This window comes from Tamandua tetradactyla, chromosome 21 (assembly GCF_023851605.1).
Source record: "Tamandua tetradactyla isolate mTamTet1 chromosome 21, mTamTet1.pri, whole genome shotgun sequence".
Classification (NCBI taxonomy): domain Eukaryota; kingdom Metazoa; phylum Chordata; class Mammalia; order Pilosa; family Myrmecophagidae; genus Tamandua; species Tamandua tetradactyla.
In genome coordinates this window covers 35,328,380-35,342,203 of record NC_135347.1, presented here as the reverse complement: position 1 = coordinate 35,342,203, position 13,824 = coordinate 35,328,380, and the positions used below count along the sequence as shown (strand labels likewise).

Here is a 13,824-nt window from a genome sequence, read left to right as displayed (position 1 = left end):
AATTGGTATACTCATGAATGAAAACCACCTTCCAGGAAATTACTGTAACTGAACTAGGTGTTGAATGGATCAGTGGGTGTCTCTAAATTGGCACCTGGTGATGTCGCAGAGTTTCCCTCCCATTAACAGCTGTTGGAACTCAGAACGAATTGTGCTGGAAATTCCTGCCCAGTGTAACAGTACATCCCTGTTAATAATCTCATCTCTGCTGTGTAGATCCAAGTACAGTTGGTGAAATCCATGAATTTAGTTTGAAAGCTTAAATTAAATCCTCATAAACCTGGAAATAGTCTGTATTAAATCTAACCACAGAAACAGCCATGCTTAAAGACATTTGGCTGCGCCAGCAGCAATAGCTTGTTATCTGCTGTGGATTCTTTCATGTTTTCATTCCCTTTTTTGGGGTGGAAGGTCCTTTGGTATCCTCATTAAATGATACTATTTTGTTATTACAGTAGGATTTTGTTTTACACAAATTCAGGGGTATGCAACTGGCAATCAAAAAAAATAAAAGCAGAGAGAGAATTAAAAGTTCAAAAAATTATTTATATGATTATCTTTGTTTACTTATTGTTACGAAGTATTTATATTGCCTTATTTGTAAAAAATGTGTGATAGGTATGTTCATATAAGAAATACTTATTAAATAATGGGGCTCTCTATTAACGCACAATTTCCAATTTATGTAAAGGGTCTTGCAAAGCAAGGTCCTACTCTATTTGTGAATAATACTTCCTTTTCCTTCCTGCTGCCAGAATAGCCTGAAGGTTGTGTCATATCATGACACATTAAACATGAATGTGGGCTTGCCATGATTTCCCTCATACCAGTCCCCCAATCCATTCTTTCCTACTGATGATCATTTGTATACACTGTTGTTTCACTTCCCACTTTTCTTGCAGTTTCACCACTCTGATTGCCTTTCAACCTGGCTACTACATTTCATTGCCACTAACTACCTCATCTTCAGTCAGAAGCCTGAATTTCAGGATCTTTCAGGTAGATCATCAATTTCTATTTTAAAAAGAAAACTTTGTTTTGATCTTTGTACTTAGATTTGAGACATAAATTAGCAGAAATAGTAGTTTTTGTAAAAAAAATTAATAGTCAATGTAATATATTCCTGTTAAATATGCAGTGGGGGTGAAATTGAGGAACTTTTCATTTAAAGTGACCCGTGTTACACAAGAAGTTTTCTACTGATTATTGGTAGCCCCTCCATTTTTAAATGCACTGTTGTTGTTTTTCTGAACTTGAGAAATAAGGAAGAGAAATGTCCTCAGGTGGCATTTGGTAGTAGTGAAACAAGATTTGGGTTTTAACCACCTAAGTCAAAAACAACATGTAAATAGTACAGGTGTTTAAAGAATTTCCTGTAAAAGAATTCTAGCTATCATTTATTATTTATAAGGCATATTGTTGATTATAGCCATAGGAGTCAATATATCATTTTAGAAAAAGAAAAATTTGTATTGATCAGAGTGTTGCAAAACTGAGGTAAGTGTATTTAATGTGATTTTTTTCAGGTAAATTATAAAGATTAAAACTAATCAAAAAGTGAGCTGCTGAGTGCTGCATAAGAAGAAATAAAATGGAAATAGTATAGTCATCCGAGTGGACAGCCATTTCAGAAGAGGGTTTGTTCATGTTATTGCCTAGAATAGACTCAAAGAATATTAGAGCTAAGAGTTAAGGGAAATTAAAGATGACCTAGTCAAGTCGTTTTCAACCTCTGGGCAGAGTATTCTTCCTGGAGAGCCTTAACGCCTCCTGGGTTGGCAGGCAGAGAGGAGGGTAATGAGAGGAAGAGGAGGGAGGGAATAGGAAGAGGAGAAGAGAAGGCTAAAGTTTCCACTTCTTAGGCTCTTCCCTCCCTCCTTCAACCAAGGTAGTATCACTTTTATCTGTTTGATATCTTAGAATTATCCATAAGATTTTATTTTTAAAAAGAATTCTGCTGCTAAAAAATGTACGTGTCCCTTGGCTGTGTTCAGCTACTCATTATACGGTTATGGAAACCAAGGAACGTATGATCAGTTTTTGCCGGGCATATTCGGTCAGTCAGCAGGCATCGTGCTCCTGTTGGGAGCAGGTCCTGTGCCAAACATTGGAGCCTCTTCATACAGAACTCCACTATTAACACAGGAGATTCCCATAATCATATCAAAGCGAAACAACAGGTATTAATTAACCATCTACTGAGTACAGGAACAAATAAAATCCAGTCTCAAAGATAAGGTATGCATCTGCCTGCTATCCGTGTACTGGGCACATTCTAATACTGTTATTCAAATAAAAATCAAATGAACTGCATTTGGTTACAGATCCACCTTCATTTGTAAAAGAAGAATTAGATTATTTTCCACTCAACTGTCTTACAGAGATGTACAGTACAAACAGAGTATTATCACAACCCTGGGAGAACGATGCTTTATAAATCCTTCGAGTTATTAACATTTATTATATTGTGCTACATATACAATTTTCTACGAAGTATGTTATAACCACCTAGCATAATGAAAAGCAGGGCTCCAGAAAAACTTTTAGAAGGCAGGGTAAAAAGTTGAGGCTCCATCCCTGATTATCGTATATTTCTGTGATGCGAATTAAAAGATAGCACAGGTACTCTGATTCAGCAGGACCTCTTCATGCCAGGAGCCTGCTGCCTCCTCAAGCAGAGAAGGAAAGCCCCTTCTGGAGAAGGGAGAATATGAAAATCTAAATCAAAGGTCCAAACTGCAGGCCTTGGCTGATGCAGCCTGTTAGGAGGTTTTATTTGAAACACACAGTGTTTATTTTTTATTTTAATGCCAATGACGTGTGATATGTCACATTTTACATGTATAAATATCTGGTCTCTTGAGAAATTGGAATAATCTGCTACTCGGGGTCATCTTCCCACATGGCCACAGTGACCTGGTGCTGAGCTGTGGCCCCTCCTTCAGAGGAGGCTTGCACTCTCCAGTAGGTCACAGCCACCTCTCTGCCCTGCAGCCTTCCACCTGGCCCACCTCATGTGGATGTTCTATCAACCAGAACCCTGTAATATCTGAGTTCGTGACCCCAGCCCAGAGAGCTTGCATTTTATGCTATGAGGAAGTCCCTTCATGGTCCCTTCTTGTATGGGACCTCATTCAAAAAAAAAAGGTCTGCTGGAGATCTTTTTGAGAAAGGGGATGAAGTATTTTCAGAGTCCCCCTCCCCTTTTTTGGTTTACACTTTTAGTGCTTTTGCTATGCCTTGGCTAACCTTATCCATATTTCATACCCAGTATTAATTTATGTCAACCACTGTTCATCCCATAGATTTTTCATTTATATTGCTGAGAAGGTTTTATTTATTAAAGAGGTTTCTTAGAAGATATAAACAGAAGTAGAGGGAAATGAATAGCAAACCTATTTATGATCTTAGCATTTGTCCATTTTTAGCCTTGTCTTCTTTTCAACCATTATTGATTTAAAGTCCCAAAATGCCTTATTCAAGCTTTGAATATGGCCATTAGAAACCCATATATTAGAATGAATAAAAGAAGCTCTCTCTCTTTCTCTCTTAAATGCACACACACACATACACACACACATAAACAGAGCACATTCATGGGCTCATGCTTCTGCTCCTTATTCTGATCTTTACATTACATTTCTTTTGCATATCAGCTTCATCTTTTCATCAGTCTTTATTGGCATGTGCTCTTTGAGAAAAATCGAATACCTGAGGGCCATTATTTAACTCTGTCCCAAGCCTCTCTCTACTCCTCCACTCCCTGCCTTCCTTTCTAATCTCACTTCTTTCCCCTCTCACTTCCTGCCCCACTCCCTCCCCCTTGCAGTGCCCTGCCACACTGATCTCCTTCACAAGTGTATTCCTAGCTCTGCCTGGGATGCTCTTCCCCCAGACCTTTGCCAGCTTCCCTCCCTTGCCTCATTCAGTTGTCCCTTGCCCAGAGCAGCATTCCCTGGCCACCTTGACCTAAACTAGCAACAGTTCCTTTTCCTTCCCTGCAAGCCCTTCTCTGATTGATTTTTTTTTTTCAGAGCACTTACTACCTGATAATTGCATTATTTAATTTATTTTCAGTTTTTCTGATCCTGCCACTATATGTGTTTCCAGAGGGAGAATCTTTGTTTTCATTCATTCCTGTATCTCCAATGCCTTATTTAACAGTGTCTGGCATAGAGCAGACACTCTGTGCTGAATGAATGAATTAATTCATGAATAATGGAGACTTCCATACTCTTTTTCAACAACTGCAATTACCCAAGTACATGTAGGATGAACCTAAAAGGAACCTTGATTTTCCCACAAAGAATTTCTCTGAATAGATAATAATATATATCATGTCAGAGAAGCAAGGAAATAAATGATTATACTGAATGCTTTTATTGTAGTATTGACATAAAATTATTTCTACCAGAAACTTCACATTTCTTTATCACTGTGAGCTTAATACAAGCAGAGGCTCAGTGAGCAGCCAGGGTTTCTGCAGAGGGGGCTGTTGTATTAGTTGGAGTGGAGGGAGTGTTATTTTTTTCTGAATTAGAACACCAGGAAATGTTGGACTACACATGCAATTTAAACCCACATTAGGCTAAAGCCAAAACAAGACCTTCTGTGTCCTTAGCAGAACTGCACTTAGTTTAGTACTTTGGCTTTTTGTAACTTCAACTACAACTTTTTACTCCCACTCTGATTGTATAGAATTCTTTATTTAAAAAAAATTCGTATTAACTTTTGCTAATGGAGAATTTCAAACATACACCGAAATAAACAGTATAGTGAACCCCCATTCCCATCACCCAGTCATCAGCTCACGATAAACTTATTAGCTTATTTCAGCTAACGCAATGGCTTTCTCTTCTTATGTTATTATAAAGCAAGTTCCAAACACCTTATCATTTCATCCATATTTTGATACACATCTCTAAAAAATAAGGACTTTTTAAACATTACCTCATATTACCCCATCACAAACTAGCATTAAATTCTTAAATCATCATATATCTAATAAGTGTTCACATTTCTAGTTGTCTCATAAATGTCAAAAATTTTTAAATAGTTTGTTTGAATTGGATTCCAAATAAGGACCACACTTTGTAATTGGTCAATGTATATTCAATGAATCTTTTAGTTCCTAGGTTTTTGTTCTACTTTTTATTTGTTGAAGAGGTAGATTGTTTGTCTTGTAGAGTTTTATTGCATCCCTGTGATAGAGTGAGCATGCTTCTATATTCTCTGTATTTTCTATACATTTGAAGCTGGCTTGATCAGATTTAAATTCAGTGTCTTTGAAAAGACTCTCCCTAGGTGGTATCATGTACTTGCATTTGAAGAAACAGGATATTTGGTTTTCTTTCTTTTGTGATGTTAGCAGCCACGATATTGCAGAGCTCTTCTGCAGAGATCCTTATCTCAGTCTTTTTTAGAGCTTCCTTGTGGAATTTCCCATTTTCGGTTTCCGCTGAATTTGTGAATTTTGGAAATTAGGAATGTATTCTTGGATTTTTAAGAATTGTTTTCTTTTGACTGAGAAGGTTTCACTAGGGGTTGTAAGAAATCAGTAAGCGAGACTGCAAGAGATCTTGTATCAGTGCAGGTACTGATACATCAGAACGCCGTTAAATGGCTCGTGAAATATTATAATTTTATATACTGCAGTCTTGTCTTACAAAAACAAACAGTAGTGCCAGGAATAGAAATCACCCTTGGCATGTATGGATTCCTTATTCTCAGAGTTAGTTTTTAGCACAATTTTATATTATCTATTATGGAGTCTTTTTTACTGGAAAAGAGCTCATCCATGATTACTTCTCTCTGTTTTATATTGCTTTTATTTTTGTTTTTTTTTAACCTTTTTTATTGTGTAATATAACGTATATACAATGCAAGAAAAGAAAAAAGCAATAGTTTTCAGAGCACACTTCAACAAATAGTCACAGGACAGATCCCAGAGTTTTTCATGGACTACCAGAACATTGTTCTGCTCCAGAACATTGGAGGCTAGAAGGAATAAATACTTTTTATCATCACAACTGACTTTTTTTTCTTTTTTTGTGAAAAATTACATATATTAAAAAAACAATAAATTTCGAAGTATAGCACAACAATTAGTTGTAGAACAGATTTCAGAGTTTAGTATAGGTTATAATTCCACAATTTTAGGTTTTTACTTCTAGTGCTCTAAATTACTGGAGACTAAAAGAAATATCAATTTAATGATTCAGTATTCATACTCTTGTCAAATCCTACTTTCTCTGTATAACTCCACTATCACCTTTGATCTTTCTGTCCCACTCTTTAGGGACATTTGGGCTATGGCGATTCCAACTTTTTCATGTTGAATGGGCTGTCAGTAATATGGGGTAGGGAGATGGAACTAACTGATGCTCTAGCGAGGCTGGGTCCTCTAGGATTCAGGACTTATCTGTCCAGGGACCCATCTGGAGGTTGTAGGTTTCTGGAAAGTTATCCTAGTGCATGGAACCTTTGTAGAATCTTATATGTTGCCCTAGGTGTTCTTTAGGATTGGCTGGAATGGTTTTGGTTGGGTTTGATGAATTATGATAGGTAGCAATGTCTAACTAAAGCTTGCATAAGAGTGACCTTCAGAGTAGCCTCTCGACTCTAGTTGAACTCTGTCAGCCACTGATACTATATTAGTTACACATCTTTTCTGCCTTTTGGTCAGGATGGACTTGCTGATCCCATGGTTATTGCTTTGTTTTTAATCTTAACTGAAGGAGCAGTCTCATGTCACCTTTGCCTTCTAGTGAAAGTTAAAACGGATTTCCCTGAACTGTTAGCTCTTTTCTTTTATCCGGGTGCCATAGCCTAGATTAAGACTTTGTTAATCCAAGTTATGATAGATGAGGTTAAACAGTAGACAGAGAAGTGGAAACTTTAAAAGAAAGAAACCTAAGTGCTTAGAGAAGGGGGAAGAGGGGCGCTGATGAGAAACAAGCTGATTTACCCAACAGAATGCCAGGGAGTCTTAGAAGTTTGAGTTACCACGTGTTTCTGAAAGCAGAATGAAGCTTGGGACTAAAAACAGCAGAATTAGTTGAATGTGAATTAAGAAGCTTTCGTCATACTCCGCACCCCCTAGGCTGACAACTGTTCCTCCCACTTTTGTAGGAGATGGGAGATAAATTTTCTGAAAAAATTAAGCCAAAAAAAAAAATGGACTCTGGATATAACCAGTAAGACCAAAAACATGGGGGTTATTTAAAACTGTGCAGGTCGTGCACTGAAGCATCCAGCCTCCTTCCCATGTCCATCTTCTGGGGTCAGGCACTCAGCCGTTTGCCTTCCCCACCCCCACACTCTGGGCATGAAATTGAATATCCTTCCCTGGCCTCACAGCAAAAAATTACAGGTGCGAATTTTTGAGAATTCTCTCAGTGAATCCAAAAGGTATTTGCTTGATCATGCTACGGTGTATTCCCGCAGTTGGCAAGTCCTACCACTCCTCAGAAGGTTGCCAAACAGCTTTCCAGGATCTCACTCTTACATATAAAGAGATAAAGAACGATTATCTGATATTTGGGATAATTTCCATCAGGAGAGCTAGGTACCAAAAGCAAAATGAAATTAATAAGAATGGAGAGAGGCAACATAGAGGAACAGAGAAACACAAAGAGTAGAAGAAAACCTTAAAATTAATGTCCTCAAAGGATGAGAGATATACATCTATGACATGGGAATAGAATGATATTAAAAAGAAACAATAAAAAAACAAGAAATTGTTCTTGGAAATTAAGAATATGGCAGCCAACAAATAAACACACAAATCCAACTAAGTAAAGGGTTCAAAGATAAAGGTAAGAATACCTCCCAGAAAATAGGACAAAAATTTAGAGACAAAGGAGAGGGATTTTTTTTTCATTGCAATCTTAATCCAGGAGACATATCTGATTTAAGAAGTTCACACAGAAAAAACAATGGGTGTGGCCTCTCTCAGCCAACAGGACAAGCATACTCACTGCCCTCCCCCTGTCTACGTGGGACATGACTCCCAGGGGTGTGGACCTTCCTGGCAACCTGAGACAGAAATCCTAGAATGAGCTGAGACTCAGCATCAAGGGATTGAGAAAACCTTCTTGACCAAAAGGGGAAAGAGTGAAATGAGACAAAATAAAGTGTCAATGGCTGAAAAATTCCAAACAGAATCGAGAGGTTATCCTGGAGGTTATTCTTTTTTTTTTTTTATTTTTTTTATTTTTTTATTTTATTTTTTATCCATTTTTTAACTCATCTGTCCATCCTGTAGATAAAAGGAGTATCAGACACAAGGTTTTCACAATCACACAGTCACACTACAAAAGCTATATCATTATACAATCATCATCAAGAAGCTTCCTTCTAGCCACTCTAATATGCCATTAATTAAAAAGGGGATATCTATATAATGCATAAGAATAACCTCCAGGATAACCTCTTGACTCTGTTTGAAATCTCTCAGCTGCTGAAACTTTATTTCATCTCATTTCTCTCTTCCCCTTTTTGGTTGAGAAGATTTTCTCAATGCCTTGATGCCTGAGTTGCAGCTCATCCCAGGATTTCTATCCCACATAGAGTGGGGGAGGGAGGGAGTTCGCTTGCCATATCAACTTAGAGAGAGAGGGGCCACATCTGAGCAATAAAAGAGGTTCTCTGGGGATGACTCTTAAACATAATTTTAAAAGTTCACTTAGCTTATCCTTTGCAGGGATAAATTTTATCCCCTCAGTTTTGCCAATGTTTGCCTCATGTACTTTGGAGCTCCTTGATTGGGAGCATAAACATTTATGATTGTTATTTCTTCTTGGTGAATTGTGCCTTTTATTAATATATTGTTTCCTTCCTTGTCTCTTATGATGCTTTACATTTAACATTCTATTTTGTCTGATATTTGCATAGTTGTTCCTGCTCTCGTTTGTTTACAGCTTGCATGGAACTTCTTTTTCCATCCCTTCACTTTCAATCTATTTCTATCCAGGGGTCTAAGATAAGTCTTTTGTAAGCAGCATATAGATGGATTATATTTCTTAATCCATTCTGCTAATGTGTATCTTTTAATTGGTGAGTTTATTACATTAACATTAAAGGTTATCACTGTAAAGGCGTTTCTTGAATCTACCATCTTATCCTTCATTTTTTTGTCAGAGCTACATACTCTTTTCCTTCTTTCTCTTTTTATTGTTTAAGTTACCCTTACTGGTACTTTTCAGTTCTGTGTCCTCCTCCTGACCTCCCTTTCCTGTTTGTTTTTTTTCAGCCTTCAGAACTCCCCTGGAGGTTATTCTTAACGCATAATATAGACATCAACTTTATTAGTTAACGTGTAATGGAGAGGCTAGAGGGAACTGCCTGAGAATGTAGAGCTGTGTTCCAGTAGCCATGTTTCTTGAAGATGATTGTATAATGATACAGCTTTCACAGTGTGACTTTGTGATTGTGAAAACCTTGTGTCTGATGTTCCTTTTATCTACCTTATCAACAGATGATTAAAACATATAGAGTGAAAATAAATAAATAATAGGAGGATCAAATGTTAAAATAAATCTAGTAGATTGAAATGCTAGTGATCAATGAAAGGGAGGGGGTGAGGATATGGTATGTATGAATTTTTTTCTGTTGTCTTTTTATTTCTTTTTCTGAATTGATGCAATTGTTCTAAGAAATGATCATGATGATGATTGTACAGCTATGTGATGATATTGTGAGTTACTGATTATATATGTAGAATGGAATGATCATATGGTAAGAATGTTTGTGCTTATAGGTTGGTATGTTTAATACATTTTTTTAAAAAAGTAATAAATAAAGGTAAAAAAAATAATGGGGACAAAATTATCAAGGAAATAATACAAAGAATTTTCCCAGTATTGCAGGATGTGGTCAACAGAGTGAAAGGATTTGCTAAGTGCTCAGCTCGTGTATAAGGTACTTCACTGGGATGTGGCAGAGCACTGAGTAAAAATGGAAAAAAAAAATCTAAAAACTTTCAAGATAAAAATCGTGCAGGTTACGTACTAAGGACTGTAATCCGAATGGCAGCAGAGCCTTTAACAACCTTGCAAATAAGAAGGCAGTGGAGTTGTCTTGTACATCTGAAGGAGATCTTTAATGGAAAATCTTATTCCAAACCAAATCATCCAGCTGTGTGAGGATGGAACAAAGGCGTTTTCAGCCCAAGCGAGGTCTCCGTTTTCAGGAAGCAGATAAAGGTTGTGCTTTAAAGAAGGTGACAGACCTGGGGTCCAGGAGAGGAGGGATGCAACGCAAGAGCCTGCAGCAGGTCTAGAGAGCAAGAGGGTACAGAACCCTGCCGAGAAGGCAGCCTCAGGGGCAGCAGGCACGGGTAGTTCCCCTGGTGTCTGTCACTGGGTGGAAAACTGAACCGAGAGGGTTTTAAAGAGTTTGGAAGGTCAAGGTAGCATCAGAGAAAGCTAACTAAATGAGAAGATGAGTCAGGTGTATTGAAAAAGAAAAGGAATATAATGAGAGTACTACTTAATGAAGTAGTAGACAAGACAGATATAATTGTGACTCACATAATGACATAAACCCTGATTATTGATTTAACCAAAATTGCATTATGATGATTTTGAAGATTTGAGGGAAGAGTAAGTATATAACAGAGATTAGTGCTCGTCTGTTAAATAGGAAATCCGTAGTAAATGTCTAAACTCGATCCATCAGGAAATAGCTAGAAATTTGAAGGCAAATCCAGAACAAGAAGCTAAGAGCTGACAGTAGCCACCTCTGCTGAGTGGAAGGGAAGCAGGGAGAATTGGAGAGGGTTGACAAGGACTTCTTGGTTTGGATTTGAGACTTTTAGCTGTTTTATTTTTTTTAATTATGAGTATATGCTACTTTGATGTTAATATTAAATAATCAAACTAAAATATATTCAACTATTCTTTTTCTAAAAATTTTAGTGGAAGAACGCAGTTTTGTTGAAAAGCACAGATGGCCGTCGAATATGTACTTGAAACAGCTTGCGGAATACAGGAAGTATATTCACTCCCGGAAATGTCGTTGCTTAGTGATGTAACCTGGAGCTTTTATATACATCCACTTTTAAAAAAATTATTATTAAGAATGGGATACCTCTGGGTTCCAGTAAAATTCTTATGACAAAAACAAATTATGGGTGTTAAAAAAAAAAATGACCATACAGCTTATTGTGTTTATTAGTTCCCTTTGAAAAAAAACTGCTATTTTAGTCTTAAAAGGGAACAAAATATACCGTAGGCTACCATTAATCCTTTACCCTAATATATAAAGCTGTTGAGTAGCTACTTTTTCTCTTTAAGATGCTGTATTGCTTCAGTAACATTGAACTTCCCAGTTAAGAAATCTTTACGTTAAAAAAAAATCACATAGGATTAACACAGAAATTTTATCATGTCTAATTGCTGTATAAAAATAAGGGACATTTAAAGACCTAAGGTGACTATTTCTATCATGAGAAATCTAGGGGAAGACTGATCAGTCTAACATGAGATTTTTGGAATAGACATTTGCCTGAGATTTTGAAAGTGAAATGTCACTTGGTTTCAAATCAGCGATAGTGTTTGAACCATCCTGGAGGGGTTAAAAAAAAACCACCACCACAAAACTCTGTTTTACAGCAACCCAAGTGAGCCACGTTGTCTCCTCTCCGGGATTCTGACTCGGCAGGAAACCTCAACAGGGCTGACTTTCTGGGCTTGTTTAGAAGGCTCCTGCCCTGGGTTCAGTGCTCTGCTGTTGCCATCCCCCCTTCCTAATAATGTTTGATCCAGGGGCCCTGCGTTTTCACTTTGCACAGTGCCCCCACGTTACGGATGTTTCCTGGCAGGAAGTGTAATGTTTTCTTGCCCAAACATGATTCCCTCTGAAAGCAGAAAAGAGGCGCTGATACTAAGGGAAGGGAAGGAGGAAAGGGAGCAGAGGGGGTGTCTTTGGAAGTGTGTAACATCCAGGGCTTCAGCCGCCCTCAGCCAGCAAGTGAGAAATGCATTGAGTGTTGGCTTCGCTGTAAAACGCTCCCGAGTTCTGGGGCTTTCACAGATAAATACTACGTTTCCTGATCATAAGTCCAGTGTGTCGGTAAGAATGACTGATGAGCACGGCCTTCATATGCATTTAAAAAGACGCTCACAGGAAAAGATGCTTTTTTAGAGAATTCACTAGGGAAGGCTTAAGAATTTTTGTTTTAATATATTTATTAAGATTAGGATATCAGAATTGTTTCTGAGGATCCTGAATTTGTTTGATGAGTAGCAGCATGATCTTGTCTTCAAGATAACCCAGTAAGTTAAAAGAAAGTATATAAATCAAGGACTTGGTACATGTAGAGAAAAGGATACTAGTACAGAGGACAGAACTAGTTTCTCTGTATCATATGTCCACAGAAATAATTACATCGGAAGCTAACAGGCCTAGAGGTAGGAAACCAGGTTGTTATTTATTGTTAGCATCATTTTCATCTGTAATTCACTGCTGAAATAGATTTTTCTTTTAATTTTCGGTGGCTTTAGAATATGCATAGTTTTTTCCAACTGTTCAAAGTTTTGCTTGAACAACTGTATACTATTAGATTCACCTGCAGTTAGCCCTTGGACAAATATCAACACTGAGTAAAAGAGTAAAAACAGTAAAACTTGCCACAGACATCTTCCAAGACACCGATTTTAACTGGACTGTTTTGATGAATATTATTGGAATGCATTTTTAAGTGTTCATCACTTGAGTAAATCAATCATTGGCAAGTGAAGTTTGACAAGGATTAGCACTGTGAAGAATAGATACTATAGTCAGTTTCTAGAAATTCGTTCACATTGAAGTACTTGGAAAACACAGTGATAGCCTTTTGTTCTTCATAGAATATTCTTACCCCTATATGGATTACAGCATTTAAAACTCTAAATCAGTAACTTTTAACCTAGGAAATTGAAAAATGTAAGTTCTAAAAGCAAAAAAAAGTATTTTCTTGAGCATCTTATTTAACGTTTAAATAAACCATAGCTAGTTCTTTTAGACTGTTTGACCTGTGTGGGAGTTGGGTTTGGCAGCTGGTGCTCTGTGGGTGGTGAGCATGTGGTTTTTATTATGAGAGTTCTTTATCACTTTGTATCGGTGACTCAGATACCCACCCAGCTGTGAGAGCTGTCAGGAGCTAGTCAGTAATAAACCTAGTGTTTAAGCCAGTTCCGATATAAACTCTTCAAATACCTTTAAATTAACTCAAAATACCAAAAAATTTAAAAATCCTTTTGAGCTATCTTGGAGAATTGAGTGCTCATTCTGATTTTTTTTTTTTATTTGAAAGATCCTTTCTAGATGGATGTATACTTTGTGCTGATCTCTGCTTCAATAAATTTACCAATTATTTTATTTAGAGAAAAGACTCTATGGTAGAACTAAGGCCTTTTCTTTCTGGGCCAGATTTTCACCCTGTTTAACTCTTTGTATACTCCTGACTACTCCATGTTCATATTATAGGAACTAGACTTGTAAGAATTTTCAGTCACATGACTAAAATTTACATTGAGCCAGGCCAATATTGTGGCTCTGTATTGTGGAGTGGCAGAAAACTGAAGAATTTGATAAATTTGACTTTGAACATAGCTAAACTTTTCAAGTGTAATTTAAAAAACGACACTACATTGCTAAGGTTAGGTAAAAATGCCTACAAAGAGTACTTTATTTTATTTAAAGCCTCTGTTTAATTCAACCTTTAATAATTTTGCAATGAAAAGAAGGGTATGTGTGTATTTTAATATAGCCTGGCCTAAATTTATATGTTTTTAGCTTTAGTATTTAACATTTTGTAACAAATAAACCTTTTTTTTTTAA

The 13,824-nt window shown here is 37.0% G+C and overlaps 1 protein-coding gene across 1 annotated transcript in view; it reads left to right on the top strand.

Moving 5' to 3' along the window:
* The window catches only part of RHOBTB3 (Rho related BTB domain containing 3), a 69,313-nt gene extending 55,489 nt beyond the window's left edge, over positions 1 to 13,824 (top strand). Inside the window, exons 11-12 of the mRNA XM_077139116.1 lie at positions 903 to 999; positions 10,920 to 13,824. Of these exons, the coding sequence (XP_076995231.1) occupies positions 903 to 999; positions 10,920 to 11,035 (213 nt within the window). The 3' untranslated portion in view covers positions 11,036 to 13,824. The remainder of the gene's footprint in view (positions 1 to 902; positions 1,000 to 10,919) is intronic.